At 45.6% G+C, this 20359-nt stretch overlaps 1 protein-coding gene across 5 annotated transcripts in view; it reads left to right on the top strand.

Moving 5' to 3' along the window:
* Nucleotides 1-20359, top strand: part of EP300 (E1A binding protein p300) — a 174819-nt gene that overhangs the window by 83770 nt on the left and 70690 nt on the right. For 4 of the 5 annotated variants that reach the window (XM_044984360.1, XM_044984354.1, XM_044984346.1 and 1 more), the window contains exons 13-20: nt 48-206; nt 600-1052; nt 1621-1815; nt 3081-3237; nt 13118-13236; nt 14608-14847; nt 17036-17124; nt 19597-19677. In XM_044984360.1, the coding sequence (XP_044840295.1) occupies nt 48-206; nt 600-1052; nt 1621-1815; nt 3081-3237; nt 13118-13236; nt 14608-14847; nt 17036-17124; nt 19597-19677 (1493 nt within the window). The remainder of the gene's footprint in view (nt 1-47; nt 207-599; nt 1053-1620; nt 1816-3080; nt 3238-13117; nt 13237-14607; nt 14848-17035; nt 17125-19596; nt 19678-20359) is intronic. The other variant, XM_044984339.1, reaches the window with a different exon arrangement.

Genomic DNA, 20359 nt, shown 5'->3' with positions numbered 1-20359 from the left:
TGGGTGGGTATGTCTACACTCTGAAATAAGCCTTTCCTTTTTCCCAGCAGATGGGATTTGCTTCACGTATGCAGCAGCCGGGGGTTGGCCAACCTTCCAGCCAAAGTCAGTTTCTGCAACAGAACCAGTTCCCTGCTTCCTCCCCAGGAATGAATGCGACAAACATGCCTATGACCCAGCCTGGCAATCAGACGCCAGTGTCTCAAGTATGTTCTTCACTTAAGGGAGCAGTTTCACTGACAGGCTCTGTGAGCTGGCTTTACTGTTCTTTTTCAGTTGGGTAGTTGGATTAATAGGGAATGTTCTTTAATGCTTATTTAAATATCAGTGACAACTAGTTAATTGTATTTACATTTTTCTTAGGAGTACTGGGAAACCTAAACACTGCAGCATATTGTGCATGTGAACAAAAATTTCAAATTGAACAATCCCGTTCTGCTCACTAAATGAAATGCAAAAAGTCAGCAGTATTGCTAGTCATGCTTTTAAACTGATAGGTGTTAGTAACTCAGTTAAAAAGTGCCCACTTGAAGGTAATCCCTTCCCTCCTCGCACTTATTGTCTCAAGTCATTGTATATATCTACTTGTTTTCCCACAGGCACAAATGACCAGCTCTTCGTGTCCTGTGAACTCTCCTGTAATGGCTCCAGGGTCTCAAGGGAGCCATATTCACTGCCCACCTCTTCCACAGCCTACCTTGCACCGAAACTCTCCCTCTCCAGTACCTAGCCGTACCCCAACACCTCACCACACTCCCCCAGGTCTGGGATCCCAGCAGCAGCAGCCACAGGCAACACCAGCAGCCACCACCACTGCCCCCACGGCCCCCACCCCTACGGCAATGCCACCTGGACCGCAGTCACAAACTATGCACCCCCCTCAGAGGCAGACTCCAACGCCTCCACAGGCACAGCTGCCTCCACAAGTCCAACCTCCAGTTCCAGTCACCCCTTCGGCAGAGCAACAGCAGCAACCCCTGTCACAACAGAGCACGACTGCATCTGTGCCTACCCCAACAGCACCACTGCAGCCTCAGCACCCCACAACACCTGTAAGAAAATATTTTTATTTCTATGCTTTCCCCAGGGATACTCAGATGTGAGACAATTTCAGACAGGAGCTTTGTTTACTTGTTCTATGTCCAAGACAATGGTGAACAACCTGTTTAAGAGGCATCTGAACCAATATGGGTATGCATTACATATGAGAAGTACATTTTTGTGTCTGAAGACCCAGGACCAGTAAACTGGACACTGGAACACCTGACACTTCCATGTTGGAAGGATATTAGAGAATTTTAGTGCACATTTAGGAGCCTACTGCAAAATATAGTAGATGTCTCTCATAATGCATTTATTTCCATGCATGTGTAGGGGTGGGACTGTACAGTAGGCATATGAACTGGTTAAAATGCCATGCTGTCCAAAGCAGATTTCAGTAGCATGTTTCCTCAGACCAGAGTTATGCAGCAGTCAGGTTTTTTTTTTCAAGGGAGGGGAATAAGTGAGGTGCAGTTAAGTTTGAAGAAAAATGACAGCAAATGAAAAGCACATCTTAATGAAGTAAACTTTGCAGCATAATTGCTTGGCCCTTTTTAGTCACTGTGAGTTTCCCCGCAGCTTTCACAGCCGGCTGTAAGCATTGATGGGCAGGTATCAAACCCACCATCTACCAGCAGCACAGAAGTGAACTCGCAACAGACTATCCCGGAGCAGCAGCAGCAGCAGTCACTCTTGCAGGAAGTGAAAATGGATATTAAAATGGAAGAAGAGGGGTCAGAACAAACAGAGCTCCAGATAGAGGAGAAACTGGAGGTAAGAGGATAGCTAAATTTTTCTGGTATGAATTGATTGGACAAGGTCAGTACTTCGATGGGAGATTGAAGAGAAATAAGTGCTGTGATTCAGAAGAGGGTATTCTCTCTAGGGCTGTAGCTAAGCTAGCTGTAGATCCCAGCTGCTCCATAATTTTAGGCATTCTCTCCTAGGCCTGTTTTTGAGCTGGGGTAGATGACAGTGCTTAAAATGGTGGCAGCAGCCAGTAGGCTCTCAGCACTGAGGTCCTCAATTTTGCTAACCCGGTGAGAGTTGAGCATGTGCCTGCAACTGTTGTTTTTCTGTAAAATGTTCCCTAGTGTAAACAGACACTATAGCAGGAGTGGCCAACCTGTGGCTCCGGAGCCACATGCGGCTCTTCAGAAGTTAATATGTGGCTCCTTGTATAGGCACTGACTCCGGGGCTGGAGCTACAGGGGCCAACTTTCCAATGTGCTGGGGGGTGCTCACCACTCAACCCCTGACCCTGCCACAGGCCCTACCCCCACTCTACCCCTTCTTTCCTCCTTCCCTGAGCCTGCAGTGCCCTTGCTCCTTCCCCTCCTCACCCCCCCTCCCCAAGCCTCCTGATTGGGAGATGCGGGGAGGTGCTGATCGGCGGGGCTGCCGGTGGGTGGAAGGCGCTGGGAGCAGGGTTGAGGAGCTGATGGGGGGCTGCTGATGTTTTACGGTGGCTCTTTGGCAATGTACACTGGTAAATTCTGGCTGCTTCTCAGACTTAGGTTGGCTACTCCTGCACTGTAGGCTTTATTCCCTAGAATAGTGAATTGTGCTCCTGTGGGTTATATCTTTGAGCTGAAAAACTAAGGTCCTGATCACTTTTCATTAAAGGAACTTGTGGCCTTATGGGAAAGTTGCTCACTTTTTGTCTTGCAGGGATAGAAACTATAGTTTCTAGCTAAAAGCCAAAAGTAGACTGGATCCTAGTGATCAGGGAGGAGGGATTCCCCACCAATTGCAGGGGATGGAGGAAGGGAGGGCGGGGGCCAGTCTTCCTGATTTAATGTTAAATAAATTACCCATAGAACTATTTGACTCTTGGCAGAGACCATATGGGGAGAAGTGAAGAATAGGCTTAGGTGAGAGCCAGGATGAGTGAGCAGGTGTCATTTTTTCCATAGGAAGAAATGCTAGACAGGCTGTAGCTAAGCCCAAAAGACACATTATCTTACTATATCCTCACAACAAGAGCAAGTGAGGGGCTTATATTGAATTAAGTGAAGGGCATCTGATCTGCTTTTCAGATTAAAGTGGAACCAGTGGTGAAAGAATGTAAAACAGAACCAATGGAGCAAGAAGAGAAGAAACCAGAAGTGAAGTCAGAAATGAAGGAAGAGGAAGACCGACCCAATACTCCAGCTACTCAGTCTTCTCCAGCACCAGGACAGTCTAAGAGGAAAAGTAAGCAAGAAAACTGTTGTGGTCTTGGGATTCAAATCTCTGGGGGACAGGGATATCTAGGCAGAATCTGAACTTTCTTCAGTGTTTCCAATTTGCATATATGAACTCTTCTCTTTGTAGCTCTTGGACATAAGTGTTAATATTTTAGTAATACCAAAGTGGTCCTAGTGAACTATGTTCTCAAATGTTATCTGACACTGAATCAGGTATTAGACACTCTCTGTAAAATAAGGATCAGAGACCCTTTCCTGTTTAATAAACGTCTGTAGGAAATTATCTTAATAAAAAGGCTGTATTCTGAGTGTATAAATTGGCTCTTGGAAGAATTATAATGCAGGAAGACCTTGTTCTCCTTCAGGTGATTGTGAATATGTACATTCCACTGCAGGTGCATGCACCCCCCAGTGTACTCAAGATGGAGAATTTGCCAGCTGTATAACCAAGGCAGGGCATGTGCCACTGCTGTCTTCATGGTGGGAGCTGAGGGCATGAAAAGGGAATGGCCACCACCTCCCTCTCAGTTCCTTCTTGATGCCTGTGGTCAGAGTTGACACACTCATTGTTTAGCTTTGATTATCCAGCCTCTAGAAAGACTTCTTTTACTCATAATTATAGTTACAGTTTAGGCTTTACTATAGTTTTGTTAGTCCTTTCATTTGGGGATTAAATATGGAAAAAAATACCCAGGATTCAAATAAACAGGGCCATGATCACTGTTATGGACAGTCACAAAAGCTGCCTAATTTGCCTGGGGAGGGGAAGGGACATGGGCATGGCATGGAGAATGGACAAATGTCTTATTGGTGCCTCTTTTCCATTGTGGAGGAAGAAACAGAGGGATTTCTGCATTTAAAATCCATTTTATGGAAAAGGCAATGTGTTCCTCTTCAGAGCCTGACCCTAATCACAAGAGGATGGACAGCTTGTCCATGAGGAGTGTCCCTCCTGCTGTCTCCGCTTTTGAGTCCAGATTTGTTGAGACACACTGCTCTTTCTCTTCTCTCTCAACCTCCTTAAGACATTTTAACCATCTTTGTCTTCTGAGGCTGGTAGGGAGTTGAAGCCTCACTCTTCACCTCACAGGAAAATCTGAGAAGATTTCCAGTGCCAAGTCAAGGTCTAGTTGCACACTGACTCTCACCAGCACCATCTGAGGCAGTACCATCAACTCTGGTTCTCCTGGGGCCATCAAGACCAGCATCTCTACTGTTATCTAGAGCATCCTCATCCTAGGCATTTGGGTCCTATAGATACCATAGGCAGTGAGAACAGAACATTTGCCTATGATTTTGGTGCCACCAATGCTGCAGGCCTTACTTGCAGCAAAGGACCTTTTGTATCTTCCCCTAGTGGACTCTCCTTTACTATATGGTCCAGCACCAGTAGTAAGTCTTGACCGATACTGTTGGCCATGACATCATTTACAGTCATGGCTCCATCATTTCCATTGGCTTCTTGAATACAGCCCTCGGTGACTGCATCAACTTATCCTTTTGCCTTCCTGTCCCACTTCCATGACTGTTGGATGCATCCTCCATGTCAGTGCCTTTAGGGCATGATCCCAATTTTGATGGTGCTGAGATGTCCACAAATGTCAATTGGAACAGCTCCTCCATTCACCAAGGGGAGCCATATCTCCTTCAGACTTTGACCACGGTAGACCCATCTCTCCACCAAGGAGGTTCAGGTCATGCTCTAGAGGTGCCTGAATCAAGGGGCAAGATTGGCATTCTTACAAAGAGGCCCCTGTGTGGTACATACCACCATGCGTGGTTCAAAGATTGGAATGGAACACCTACCCCCCACCCCCCAGCTTTATTGGGCATCTTGGACTGATTCAAGAGAGTCTAGACCCCTGTCAATCTAAGAGGAGATTCCTTTCTCCCATACTGGGGATTTCTAAGGAAGATTCTACAAACCCTCAGCCCCTTCTTTTGTTGGAGACAGCAGAGGAAGAGGATGCAAGGGAGGAAAGCCTAGGTGATTTCCCCCCCACACACACACATTTCATCTTCCTGGATGATGCTGTCACCCCAGAATCGATGTTACACCTCAGTAATAAAGAAAAAATAGCTTATGCCTCAAACATGTTACAGACCATTCTGTTAGCTAAGGTCTCAGGAGACCTCTAAAAGAAGGTCTAAGCATGCTAGACATTGTCAGTTGTCATTGTCCATGGCAGCCCCTTCTCACCAGACCTCTTAGGGCTCCAAAAACAGTTTTGACTACTTGACTGAAGACAGCACACCAGCTATATCTCATCTCCCACCATTCAGAAAGCATGTTACCTCTCTTTTATAGTTTTTGGCGAAAGATTACATCAGACAAGTGGGCACTCAAAACAGTAAGGGAGGAATTCATTATCCAGTTCAATTCCTTTCCCTTCCCCAGCCCACTTTTCCCATCCCTTCTTCAGGAAGTAGTGTCTTTTTCCAAATTGGGAGCCACAGAGCAGGTTTCCCTTATCAACACAGAATGAAAGGTTTCTTTTCCCAGAACTTCCCAATTCCCAACAAGATGGTCTTTAATCCATTCTAGACCTTAAAAAAATAAAATAAAATAAATGAACCAGTTAGAAAATCAGCTTGCTTCAGATATCCTTTCCTTGGAGATTGGTATTCCGCCCTCAATTTATAGGATGTTTACTTTCATGTGACAGTACATCCTGGCTACTGAAATTATTTTCAGTTCATAGCAGGCAGCAAGAACTACCAGTAAGTGATGCTTCTCTTTGGGTTATCATTGGCCCCATGGGTATTCACTAAGTGCATTATGGTGGTAGCAGTCCACTGCCTAGGTATACAAATGTTTCCTTACCAAGACAGTTGGCTAGTTCAGGGAAGATCAAGTACCCATGTCGAAAACAGCATTCTCATCATCTGACATCTGTTCTCTCATCTGGGTTTAAAACTAAATGTAGAGAAATGGGAATTGTGACAACACAATGAATAATCTTCATAGGAGCAGTCCTCTATGCACCATGGCTTACTTCTCCACAGACAGGTTTCAATCCATAGTCTCTCTGTCCAAAACCCTCAAATCCAACCCAAGGACAACACAGCATTTGTCTACAACTCCTGGGTCATATGGCCATGCGCATGTATGTGACTCTGCATACTAGACTTCACATCAGATGTCTGCAGACCTGGCTCCATTTAGTATATCAGCCAACCAGACATTCACAGGACATGCTCATTTGCACCTATCTGAGTGCTTTAGTCCCTGGATTGGTGGTTGGACCATCAGAACATATGCAAAGGGGTTCCCTTTTTCATACCAGAACCAACTATGACTCTATTAACAGACACATCTATCAAGGGTTGCTGTGGCGGGATGTGGGGCGGGGGGAGTGGATGGGAGGTATCTCAGTCAACTTTAGGCTCAAGTACGTAAGTTGCCGCAGGAGGCTTCACTCCATATGAATGTACTGGAGCTTCAAGCTATTTGTTGGACCTGCAAGATGTTTACATCAGCCATTAGGAAGCAGGTAGTTCAAGTTCTCACAGACAACACCACTGCTATGTTTTTCCTGAACAAGCAGGAAGGTGCAGTATTATATTAGCTATGCCAGGAAGCGATCCACTTGTGGAACCTCTATATAAAGAAGGTCTCACCAGAAAGCCTTTCACTTTCCAGGGGTGAGGAATGTTCTTATGGATTCCTTCAGCAGGGGGTTTATAGACCAGCACAAGTGGTCAGTAAGAAACGACATTTTGCTCTAGGTCTTCTGCCAGTGGGGTTACCCAGTAATAGACCTTTTTGCAGCCAACCTGAGCAACAAATGCAGGAGATTCTGCTCCAGAGCAGGGCGAAGCCCAAGGATCCATGAGAGATGCCTTTCTTCTTTGAGTACTTGCTCATGTCCTTTCCATTCTAGGTGTGTGTGCACCTACTCGCAGAAGTCTCCAACAACTGTGCCTTCGCGGTATCCGTAGTCAGTTGTGGCGCCCCGTTGAGAGCCGTGCTCATGGGTCGGTATATTGGGCGCCGCTGACCTTACGCCCTCTCAGTTCCTTCTTACCGCCCATGATTATTGGTTGGAGCGCCTTGTCTTGCAGATTGCAAGAGCATTAGCGGTTCTTTACAGCCTTTATCATCTTTATATATAGTTCGTAGGTACTTAGTTAGCCATTAAGTGTTAGGTTAGTTGGTAATTAGAGTCCCGGCTGGGACTTCGTCCTGAAATGGGGCATGCCCCATTCTCCTAGCTTCAAACCATGCTCGACATGCAGCAGGCCAATGCCTATCAGTGACTCCCATGACAGCTGCTTGAAGTGTTTGGGGGAATCCCATAGAAAGTGTCAAATCTGTAAAAACTTTCGACCTAGAACCCAAAAGGAGCTGGATATCCGCTTGAGGGCCCTCTTCATGGAGGCTGCGCTTCATCCTGCATCGGAGCCCTCCCACTTCGGCTTTGGTATGGAGAGAACTGCTGGCACTAGGTGCTGACTAGCACTATTTTCCCCTTTGCCAGCGCCTAAGAAGCGGCAAAAGAAGAGCCCCCTGGCACTGGAAGGAAAAGGTGCTTTCAGCAAAGGACAGATGTCAGGCCAGGTGCCCGCCCCAGAGCTTCACCAGGAATCCGACTCCGGGGAGAGGCAGGGGCCCCTGGTCTTGGATCTGCGTCGTCTCAAGTCTCTCAAGAACTTGAAGTTTCACATGGTGTCCCTGGCCTCTGGCATCCCCTCCCTGGATCTGGGAGACTGGTACGCCACCCTCGACTTGAAGGACACGTATTTCCATTTTTCCGGGGGCGCAGGCACTTCCTTTGTTATATGCTTTGCCAGCGCCATTTCCAATTCACAGCAATGCCCTTTGGTCTCTTATCAGCCCAAAGAGTGTTCACAAAGTGCATAGTGGCAGTGGCTGCTTACCTCCAGCATCAGGGCTTTTAAATTTACCCGTACCTTGATGACTTGATACTAAAGGGCTGGTCCCAGGATCAGGTGCAGTGGCATCTCAATCTGTTTTTTTCCACCTGTCATGACCTGGGGCTGGTAATAAATGAGAGAGAGTCAACCTTAATCCCCCTATAGTGCATAGAATTCATTGGAGTGGTGCTCAACTCTACTCAGTCCAGACCCTTCCTTCCCGAGGCTCAGTTCCAGGCAGTGGCGGACCTCATCTTGTGCATGCAAGCCCACCCTCTCACCACCGCTCACATGTGCCTGCAGTTGTTGGGACACATGGCGACCTGCACATACATGGTCTGGCACGCGTGGCTCCTCCTCAGGCCCCTGCAGGCGTGGCTGGCATCTGTCTGCATCCCCAACACACACAGCATGGTCAAGGTTCCAGACCATATACTGTCGTGTCACACCCGGTGGCAGAATCCTGTATCAGGTTTGGAAGGAATTCCTTTCGCTGCTTAATCCCCATCGGTGATACTTGTCTCTGCATCGGACCTGGGGTGGGCAGCCCACCTAGGCAATCTCTAAACGCCAGGTCATTGGTCCAGTCGCTATCGCTCCCTACATATCAACATCAGGGATCTGAGTGGTTTGCCTGGCCTGCCAAGCCTTCCTACCTCACATAGAAAGCAAGGTGGTTCAGATCCTAACGGACAGCACAGAAACTGTTCTATACCAATAAGCAGGGCAGAGCCAGATCGTCTGCCCTTTGCCAGGAAGCCCTCAGGCTCTGGGACTTCTGTCTGCAGCATGACATCTATCTCTTAGCTGCTCACCTCCCCAGGGCCAAAAACGCTTTGGCAGATCACCTCAGCAGGATCTTCTCACCTCGACACGGATGGTCCCTCCATCCGGAAGTGATCAACTTCATCTTCCACAAGTGGGGAACTCCCCAGGTGGACCTGTTTGTGTCTAGACAGAACAGGAAATGTCACATTTTCTTCTCAATTCGGGGGATCGACAGAGGCTACCTGTCAGACACTTTTTTTGCTCCTGTGGTCAGGGGCTCTGTTTTACGCCTTCCTCCCATTACTGTTAATTCCAAGTCCTCATGAAGATCAAGCAGGAGAGGGTGAAGGTGATCCTCATAGTGGTGGCTTGGCCGGGCCAGCACTGGTTCAGCACGCGGCTGGATCTCTCGGTGGTTGTTCCTTTACCGCTCCCGCTGGACCTGCTGTCCCAAAAACATGGCAGTCTTCTGCATCTGAACCTGGCAGTGCTGCACCTGATGGCATGGCTGCTGCATGGTTGAATGAGCAGGAGCAGCAGTTCTCAGCTGATGCCCAACAGGTTCTATTGGGTAGTAGAAAGCCCTCCACCGGAGCAACTTACCTGGCCAAATGGAAGTGGTTCGCCTGCTGAACCTCGATAAGGGCGCTCAGCCCGAGTGAGCCTCGCTGTAGTTAATCCTGGACTTCCTTCTGCATCTCAAGCTCCAAGGCCAGTCCCTTTCATCTAGCAAGGTCCACTTGGCCGCTATTTTGGCCTTTTGTCCGTTGCTTGAGGGGAGGTCAGTTTTCACCCATGACAGCCAGGTTCCTCAAGGGCCTTGAGTGCCTCTACCTGCATGTCAAGGACCCCGTTCCTCCTTGGAACCTGAATTTGGTGCTGTCGCAGCTCGCAGGGACAGCCCCCCCCGAGCCTCTGGCTTCCTTCTCTCTTCTCCTGTCCTGGAAGGTCACATTCCTGGTTCCAGTAATATCTGCTCGCCAGGTCTCTCAGATTAGGACACTCACCTTGGAACCGTCCTATACAGTCTTTTACAAAGACAAGGTCCTGCTGAGGCCACACCTGGCTTTTCTGCCCAAGATGGTCTCTCAGTTTCATACGAGCCAGGACATTTTATCTGTCTTTTTTCCAAAGCCACATAAGTCAGAGGAGGAGCGTAGGCTGCATTCCCTAGATGTCAGGAGATCGTTTGCCTTCTACATTGAAAGGACCAAGCCATTCTGCAAGTTGGTGCAATTGTTGGTTGCAGTGGATGACAGGGTGAAAGGTTGCACAGTGTCTGCTCAGATAATTTCTTTTTGGATCACCGCCCGCATTTGCTACTGCTATGATCAGGTGAAGGGGGCCCCCTCCAACAATCGTAACCGCCCGCTTGACCAGGATGCAGGCCTCTTCAGCAGCCTATCCAGGACATCTGTAGGGTGGTCACCTAGTCGTCTGTCCGTCCATACGTTCATGTCCTACTATGCACTTACCCAGCAGTCCCAGAACGATACTGGCTTCGGTAGGGCAGTACTACAAGCCGCTAAACTGTGAATTCCAAGCCCACCTCAGAGGATATTGCTTTTGAGTCACCTAGAATGGACTCAACATGAGCAAGCACTAGAGGAAGAAAAGTTACCTACCTTTTGTAACTGTTCTTAGGGGTGTGTTGCTCATGTCCATTCCATTACGCACCCTCCTACCCCTTTCTCAGAGTTGCTGGCAAGAAGGAACTAAGAAGGCATAGGGTTGGCAGTGCATAATATACCTACGCATGAGCGCGGCGCTCAAGGGGGTGCCACAGCCGATCCTACAGATACCACTACGGCAAAAGTCTCTGACAACTGTGCAAGTGGGCACGCACATACCTAGAATGGAACGGACATGAACAACACATCTTGAACAACAGTTACAAAACATAGGTATGGTAGCGTTCCACCCCACCCCCCGATCAAGCCATCTGCGGTACACATTCCTTCCAGCCTCTCTCATTCTGAGGGTGGTCAGGAAACTAAAAAGAGACAAGGCAACCTTCTTGTAGCACTGGCCTGGCAGGGACAACATTGGTTCAGATCTTAATTAGCTCTCCACTTGGTCACCTATAACTTTATCACTGGCTGAGGATCTCCTGTCTCAAAACCAGGACAGGTTTCTGCATCAAAACCTGTAGTCTCTCCACCTCACCACACCAATGATCTCTGGTTGCGTAATATTGAGAGATTATGCACCCTAGATGTCAAAGCCACCTTGGTGAGCAGCAGAAAAGGATTCCACCTGAGCCATGTATGCAGCAAAATGGAAAACGTTTTCGATCTGGGTGGAATCTCACCATTTACCACCAAATTGCACAGAGATTATACATTTATTGAACTATCAACTGCTTCTAAAATACTGATTTTTCAATGTTAGTACACCTAACGTGCATCTCTACGGTGCACCCTCCCATGGTTAGCTTTTGTGTTTTCACATCCTGTGTTTTCTAGATTTCTGAGGGGTCTTGTTAATGTGTACCTGCCTGTGTCTGATCCGGTACCTTTATGTGATCTTAATCTAATACTGTCTTGCTTAATGGCACCCCTTTTGAGCCCCTGGCAACATCATTTCTTCTGCTGTTCTTAGAAAGAGAGGGGTTTTGGTTTTTATTGTAACAAATTCATGTGTTTGAGTTTCAGCTTCAGGCACTTCTGGCTGATGCTCTTTTCAGTTTTCCACAAAGATAGTTTCTCTTAGGTGCAGCCTAAATTTATGCCTTATGTAGTATCAGTATTCCATCTTAATCAGACAGTCTCCCAGTATTCTTCCCAAATAGAGCCCTGTGGAGATACAGATTTATATTTGGATATAAATTGATATCTGTGGACCTGAAGGGCTCTACTGGGAATCGCAGTGGTGAAAGGAGCAGCACTGTTGGGCCGCCACTCCCAGAAGCCAGTGCCCCATGCTTGCAGCTCCTCTGGCATGGCTCTACTGCCTGCAGCTGCACCAGGCTCGCTGGCTGCTGTCCCTGGTTGCACTAGTGTGTTCAGGCGGCTCACGCGCCCTGGACAGGAGACGCAGACCACTGCATGGAAGTGACTCTTGTTTGGGAGTGTGCGTGCCGCTTGAATGCACTAACGTGACCAGGGACAGCTGCCAGTGAGTCTGGTGCCCACCCCAATGGACAGGGCCAAGGGCGGTACAGCCACTCCAGAGGAGCTGCCGGTGCAGGGTACTGGGCTCCTGGGAGTGGCAGCCCGATGTGCTGCTCCTTTCGCCACTGTGGTTTCCAGTAGAGCCCTGCAGCTCCACGAATACAGATTTTATATTCACGGATATAAATTTTTATCCGTGCCGGGCTCTATTCCCAAGCCCTCGTCTTCCAAAGTTTAAGAAAAGCTTCACTTCTAGTGTTTGCAGTGCTTTGTCATTTTACCTGGACTGTGCAGTTTTTCACATAATCTCGCAAACTGTTTATAGCCTGTGCTCAGCATCTCATTGGATTTAGGACTGCAGATTTTGCTATGATCTTAAAGTCTCTCTTCCACTGTGGGTAATAGCACACTCCACTAGAGCTCATTCCACTTCATCAACCTCTCTGACCAACATCCCTGTAGTGGACACCTGCAAAGCAGCAGTGTGGTTGTTGGTACATGCCTTCTCCAGACACTACGCTACGTTAAAATCAGCAAGTTGGGGCTTCAGTTTCTTTTCAAATAATCCGAAGTCCCTCCACCTGTAAGAAAACTGCTGGTGAGTCACGTGCAGTGGAAAGTGTATATGCATAATCATTGGAAGAAGGAAAAAATGGCTACTTAACTGTACAGGAACTGTTCTTTGAGATGTGTTGTGCACATACACGTATACATTCCCCGCTAATTCAGGTATTAGACGGCATTGCAAGAGAGCGGAGGGAGGGGGCAACTATACCCCTTTTATGCTCTACCTTGTGGTACAGCTGGTACAGATCTCAGATTTGAGTGCATTGGGTGCACACACACTTGCAGTGGAATGTATATGTGCACAATACATCTTGAACAACAACAGTTAATATACATGTAAGTAAATGTTTTTCTTTATTTAATATGTCATTTCACATTATGGGCTTCCAGACTAATTTCTGTCTTCCACAAAACCCAGCATTGCAGTGAGTGGTGTAAGCGCAATATGTTTGTGTCTTGTATATACAGTGTGTGTAGTGTTTTCAACAGCATTTAAATTTTACAGCAGATTTATTGCTTCTGGCCATTACTCCAACTTTGCGTGTATTTATTTTTCAAAAGTTTTCAAACCGGAAGAGTTGCGGCAGGCACTTATGCCAACACTGGAGGCACTTTACCGGCAGGATCCCGAGTCCCTTCCTTTCAGACAGCCTGTGGATCCCCAACTACTAGGAATTCCTGTAAGTTTATCAAGCTGTTTCCCTGTTTTTTAACTCATAGCTTCAACTCCAGCACTTGTCTGCCTGAGGAGACCAAATGGCATGCTGTAGTCCTGTCTCCATTTTTATATAGATGGATTGGAAGAGTTTGGATTTGGGATTGGCTTGTACCACATCTATGGCATAGAAAAACTTGTTTTTAAGGCTTGTTTTTCTGTCTTCTGTTAAAGAGAAAATAGAAGAATGGGAAGACATCAAATTATTCATATTGATGGAATCCTACATATACTGGCTTTTGCAGGACATTTGCATATTGTCCTGTTTCTGCAGTGTCACAAAGTCCTGGGAAACCAGGGAAGCCATTCTCACCCTAAGTGTGTGGCAACAGTTTAGTTTCTCAACTGTTCAGGAAGTTTATCAATGCTAAAATTTTTGGAAAATTCATTTAAACAGTAACTTATATCATGCACTGCTAAATACTATAGAAGCAAGAAAAGCAAAATCCAGGTCAAGGTGGTTGGATCTAGCCAGTGCTCTTTGTAGCACATGATATTAAAACACTTTGATTTAATTATTAACCAATTAGGGATGCTTTTACTATTAATCAATTAAGTTATCAGTTAGCACTAAGTTATTTAACTTATTGGATGTGAGAATTGTATACAATGCTAAATATTTCCCCTGTCGCACTGTGTTCAAATATGAACAATACTATAGTAAATGAAACTATTAATTCACACTACTGTGACTCTTTTGGGTAATGTTGATTGCTAATTTGGCTCCTGAACCAGAGGTCTGAGTATCACTGCCATAGACTAATTTCATTTCCTTGGTGCACACAAATATACCATGTATCAAAGGTTAAAACTCATGACAGCAACCTGATTCGGGTGCTTTGGTCCACAATTCCTGCAAAGACCAGTTCGGTATATACAGTCATTGTTCTATTTTACATGATTTCTCTTTCAGTATTACACTTTCAGAACAATACTAAATTATATAATTGAATATCAAACTACACAGTGAAAGTATGTAATAGAATAATAGCGATTGTAAATGTGGGCTTCTAGTCTCCCTGGCCATCTTAGTTCTTGTTAACCAATAGCAAAGTGGTTTTTATTTGGCCAGGGTTGGAAGGGCAAAGTAAAGTATCCAAGAAATGTGGTGAAAATAAGGGAAGGAAGGCCTTGCATGGGAGAGATGGTGTTGCTGAGCGAGAGCACTCTGTCACAAACAGTCCATGGTTGGCATTACTCAGCTCTTTTGTTCTAGGGTTGGTACTTCTAATGCTTGCAAGAGTATTGAAGAAGAATCTTTTCTAAAGAACACACATGCTATCACATTGTAATACGTTTTCTCTGATCTTGTTTGAAATGCCCCTCATTCTTGCAGGATTACTTTGATATAGTGAAGAACCCCATGGACCTCTCTACCATCAAGAGGAAGCTAGACACAGGACAGTACCAGGAGCCTTGGCAATATGTGGATGATATCTGGCTCATGTTCAACAATGCCTGGCTCTATAACCGCAAGACATCCCGCGTGTATAAGTACTGCTCCAGACTGGCAGAGGTGTTTGAACAAGAAATTGATCCAGTTATGCAGAGCCTTGGTTATTGCTGTGGGAGAAAGGTAAGGAAGGGCAACTTCCTCTATAGACTTTTTCCCATCTCCATGTGTAATACATAATATGAAAGAGTATAGGAGCAGCAGTCAGTGGGAGCTGTTGATTTTCAGAAGTTCTGACACCCGTGCCACTTACTTTTTTGTTTTTGCCCTTAAATATTTAAATGTCAGTGAATCTGAGGCCGGTCAGCTGGCTCAGGCTCAGGCTATGGAGCTTAAAATAGCAGTGTCGATGTTCCCACTCAGGCTTTGAGACCCACTCTTTTCACCAGGTTTCAGAGCCTGTGCTCCAGTCCAAGCAGGAATGTCTGCGCTGCTGTTTTTAGCCCTGTACCATGAGCCCAGGTCAGTTGAACTGGGCTCTGACACTTGCTGTCATGAGATTTTTTGCAGTGTTAGATATAACCTTAGACTCTAATTTTAGGTGTCTGTTTTAAAATCTTGGTCATAAAATGTCTAATACTACACAAACTGCTTAAAACACACATTTTTAATATAATGCACCAGAAGCAAGCTTGTGAGGATATGTATTAAGGCTTAATGTAGTTTGAAATAGGTACATCAGCTTTTCTGAGTGTTATAACAAAGTGATCTCTCTGTGGTATTATATAATTGACTCACCCAATCATAGAATGGGGAAGTAGAATCATAGATTATTAGGGTTGGAAGGGACCTCAGTAGATCATCTAGTCCAACCCCCTGCTCAAAGCAGGACCAATCCCCAAGTGGCCCCCTCAAGGATTGAACTCACAACGCTGGGTTTAGCAGGCCAATGCTCAAACCACTGAGCTATCCCTCCCTCCATCATAATGGTCAGCCAGGGAGATAAGCGTCTTCTGCCCCCTGCCTTAACAGAACCTGTCAATTACCTTCAGGCGACCTGGCTTAACTCTCATACCTCAAGAGCATAGTTTTCAGTGTAGATACGTAACTCCTTACAGGTCATCCAGACATCCCTCTTGCAATGATTAAGACAAGTGTGTACCTGGAGCTTGGTAGAGACCTCACATGCCACCCTTCGGCACACTGTTCTGTAGACATCAGACTCCGGGGATCCCTATAAGCCCTATGCACCCCCTACGCCCTCTCCCAGTTGGTCCCAAGGGATGTCTGCACCATGGCTGGTCATACAAGAAGTCTGTGGCAGAATAGGTTATTGAATCCAAGTCCGGAGCTAGCGTCTTAGCCACTGGACCATCCTGTGCAACTGGGAGGCAAAGTGCTTCTCCACTCAAGCATGCTGCTGTGGGGTGGATGCGGAGACAAACATAAGCAGAAGAGGGCTGCTGGTATGGATGAACGGGCCAGGTTTGCAAAGGCCAATGCTAATATTTAAATTACACATGGTTTATATGACCACAGTTTGTCCAATACTGATTTTTCACGCGGCGCTGACAGATGCACTGCTAAAAGTCAGGAACATTTTTGATGAGAGGTGCTTTTGGGGCATGTGTCACGATAATTACTAATAATTCATCCATGCTCATGTCTGCCACCAGCTGGGGGCTCCGACACACCTTCCACCAACCTCACCACAGCCACACCTGCTAGGCAGTCAGCAAGGGCGGGTGACTTCTCAATCATTTGCTAATTGAGGATCAGGGTAGGATTCAGCCAGTGGGACGGGGAGGGGAACAGATGCAGATGGAAAAGTTTTGGGGTAAAGGGTTGAAGGCTGGATACAGGACTCCGACAGAGTTAGTCTCCAAACCCGCGTCCCACCACCAGCCAATCTGTTCTGTTATGAAGAGTTCCTGGAAAAGGTTCAGTCCTAAATCTCTTTTTTCATGCTATTTTTAAGCCTCCCCAGCAGAGCCCCTGGCTGACTCACCCAAATACAACTGGGGGAGGGGGGCTTATTTTTGCAAAGGTTCTGCATTTGTCCACAAGAGCACCCAGAGTGCCAGCCGCATTAGCTCCCTGTCCACTGAGGGGGAACATGACCCTCCGTCTGTCACAGGGTAGAGGCCAAGTGCATAAAGAAATGGCTAACTTGTAAATGACAGCTGAACACAACATTTTTATAGTGTTAACATTCAGTATAGAGTCTCATATTGTACTGTTCAGATCTGTGCACAGAATGGTGCAATCTTAGTAATCCAAATGATCTTCACTGTACGGATCATACCCACTTCTCAGGGAGCGCCAGAGGAAACATGCATGAATACTAAGAAGATAATTTCTCTTTCTGCAGTTGGAGTTCTCGCCACAGACTTTGTGTTGCTATGGCAAACAGCTATGCACAATCCCTCGAGATGCCACTTACTACAGTTACCAGAACAGGTAAGTAAAACTGGTTACAGCATGCATCACCAATCAGTCTATGGGCAGAGGCGTGCCTGTATATGTATGCACCCTTCATACATGTGTATACCTTCATGTCACATTCTAAATGTCTGGAAACATCCGGAACAGCTTACATTGTGTATTAGCAAGCTGCCATTCTGCAAAAAAGCTTGTTGCATCCTTTGCTCTTACTCCTTTGTCTTCAAAAAAACTTTTGGCATTCAGTAGATTTTTATCCTGTAGTCAGATTTTGTTTCCATCCGTATATTATGCTATAATAAATTATATCGCTCTTCCTCCTTGCCAAACAGTACACAACAATCCTTAGCAGATAAGTTAGTAACTTTCTCTTATGCAGTGAACTTCTGATCATATTCAGCAAGTAACTGGTTCTCTATGCTATTGTTATGAAGAATTTTGCAGTGAATAATGTAGCTGTCTTTGACACAACTTCATTAATTATTCAAATCTTGCTGGGGGAATTAGTGCTTTTCTCATCACAAGTCCCCTGGAGTGAATTGTTGTGTTTCTGTGGCTGTCAGCAACAATATAAAATACTGTCACTTCCAAAATGCTCTTCCTGGCTAATATGTTTGACCTGCAGTTTATTACAGGATTAAAACCTATTTGACTTCCCAGGGAGGGTTTCTTGCTAGATATTTCTTATCCTGGAAGAACACTGTGCTTAACATTCAGGGATGGCAGCCCTTGGTTTGTTACTAAACACTTCAGACTAAACAGAGGGATGGAGATATCTTCCAGTTATGCCACCTTTTATTCAGTATGGTTCTTGCTTTGTGTTCTCCAATCTGGCACTTTCCAAAGAAATAAGTCTTTCATCCTGAAGCCAGCCAGATCTTTCAGGAGAGGAAGTGTATTCAGCCTGTAGGGGTGGAAAGAAGCATTGAGAATCTACGGAACAGTGGTTGCATCCAGCCCTCTTTGACTGCAGGAAGAGGGTTGCTGCAATGCATCAAGGGAGGTTTTTATGGGTGGGAATGGAGGAGTGGGGAAAAGAGGTCATAGTGACTCATAAAAAGAAATTTGAATCTGGATTTTAAGTAGTTTTATATGCAAGAACATTTCATGCCATGAGTCAATAGTTTCTCCTCACATGCCATCCTTTGGTGAGCACTAAATGAACCAGAAGAAATCTTCTTCCTAAACTTGCTTCCATAACTTGAGTATCATTCACTTCTGATCTTTAAATAAATGTGTGTGTAATATAAACTGTGTGTGTGTGTGTGTGTATATATATATATATATATATTTTTTTTTTAAGTAAAATCATGATTCAGCTTCCATCTGTAATGGAGGGAGCTCAGAGAGGATAAAGTGGCCTCTTTAGCTTTACAGATCCCATAGTGTTGGTTTGTGTTGCTTTATGATAAACTGTTGCAACTTGTTTTATTTTTCTTTGTTTCTCTTGTTTTTAGATGTTTTGTGCACTCCAATTCAAATGATTAGCAATGGAGAAACTGTAGTTTCAATAGACTTTTGAGGGGTGGGGAACAGATCCTTGAATAAAACACTCTAGTTTCATTCAAATGCAAATAAATACCACAGAATGGTTTCATTTTGTTGATATCTAAAGTATTTTGTGTCTTAAAATTGGGATATGGCAATACTGTGTGAATCTAGAGCCGTATGAATGCAATTAATACATTTCAGATAACTGTTTTACATATAATTTGACAGATCCTAAAACAAATGGATGATGGTTTTGAGGACTGATTACTGTCCCTTTAAATTGATGAAAGTGAGAATCTTGTAGCTTATTGCAAGCCATGGGATCCACTTCAGTGAGGAGAGAATTCTGTGGCCCTTCAGTCTGAGTGTTTTTTTTTTTAAGGTGGAAGATTCCCCCTTCCAGTCATCTCCTAGTAAATGCTCTTGCAGACAGAATTGCTATCCTGATATAGTTGCCAGAGTAGCAATCCTTCCTTCCTTCCTTCTACCCTGTTCCCTTTCCTCATTTTGATTCTTTGCTTTATATGGCGTTGCTTTTTAAAATGAAGAGGGTACGGGTGTGCTAAAATGTAATACTCTTGTTTTATTTGCTATAATCATTTGCTGCTTGTGATCCCATTTGAGATTTAATGCTAATCTGTGCTTTGCCTTGGCTTTCTGCTTTGTGTTGTCTTGTCCTGCTTTTGTGTTTTTTGTTTTTGTCCTACAATCCCCATTTCTTTGTTTGTTCGTGTGTGTTATTTTTTATTTCTCCTTCATGCTTGTCGTTGTCTGCACTTGGCTTTGATTGCAAAAAAACCAAACCAAAAAACCAAACCAACCAAACACAAACTGTGGGGCCCATAAATCTACATCATTGAATATCCCTGTCGCCGTTGATGACCTGCTCTCTGCTCCCGCCCCCTCCTTGGCCTGCTGTGATTGGTGGCTCCGTTGCTTGGCTTGGGCTGTGTTGTGTGGACGGAACAGTTCACCCAAATATGGCCTTCTTGCTGACAGGTATCATTTCTGTGAGAAGTGCTTCAACGAAATCCAGGGGGAGAGCGTTTCTCTGGGGGATGACCCATCACAACCTCAAACGTGAGTAGCCATATATCTGCCTGGGATAGTTATTTATATATTTTTATTGTTGTGATTTCTGATCTATAGCATGATCTAAAATGCACTCTCAAAGGTTAGGAAACACCTAGGCAGTAAAGGGGGTTGCTTTAATCTTACTTCAACAGTTGGACCAAATACTGAGTGGCGGGGAGTTTAAAAATCTGGATTTTATTTTAAGTGTGGGTGGGGACACCTGTCTTTCAAATCCTGGACAATACTAAGAGGTCAGGATATATCTTTGTGTGAAAATTGGCAGTTTTTAAAGGGTAAGGTGCATAGCAACATCCTTCTAGATCTCAGCTGAATCTGTGCCCTTCTGCTTTAGGGAGAGTTTTTCTGTTCACTCTTGTCTTGTCCTCTGCCTAAAACTACAAGCAAGAACAACTGTTTTGCCATTGAGCTATTTAACACCCTTTTTGTTGGAGCACCATCTTATAATCATGTAAGGCAGAGGTGGGCAAACTACGGCCCGGGAGCCACATCCAGCCCTCCAGACATTTTAATCTGGCCCCCGAGCTCCCACCGGGAAGAGGGGGTCTGGGGCTTGCCCCGCTCCAGTGCTTCAGCCGAGGAGTGGGATCGGGGGTCTTGCCCCACTCCGCACAGCTCCCAGAAGCAGCGGCACGTCCCCACCCTGGCTCCTATGCCCCCACCCCAAGCA

This window comes from Mauremys mutica, chromosome 1 (genome assembly GCF_020497125.1).
Source record: "Mauremys mutica isolate MM-2020 ecotype Southern chromosome 1, ASM2049712v1, whole genome shotgun sequence".
Lineage (NCBI taxonomy): Eukaryota > Metazoa > Chordata > Testudines > Geoemydidae > Mauremys > Mauremys mutica.
This window is presented reverse-complemented; position numbering and strand designations above follow the sequence as displayed.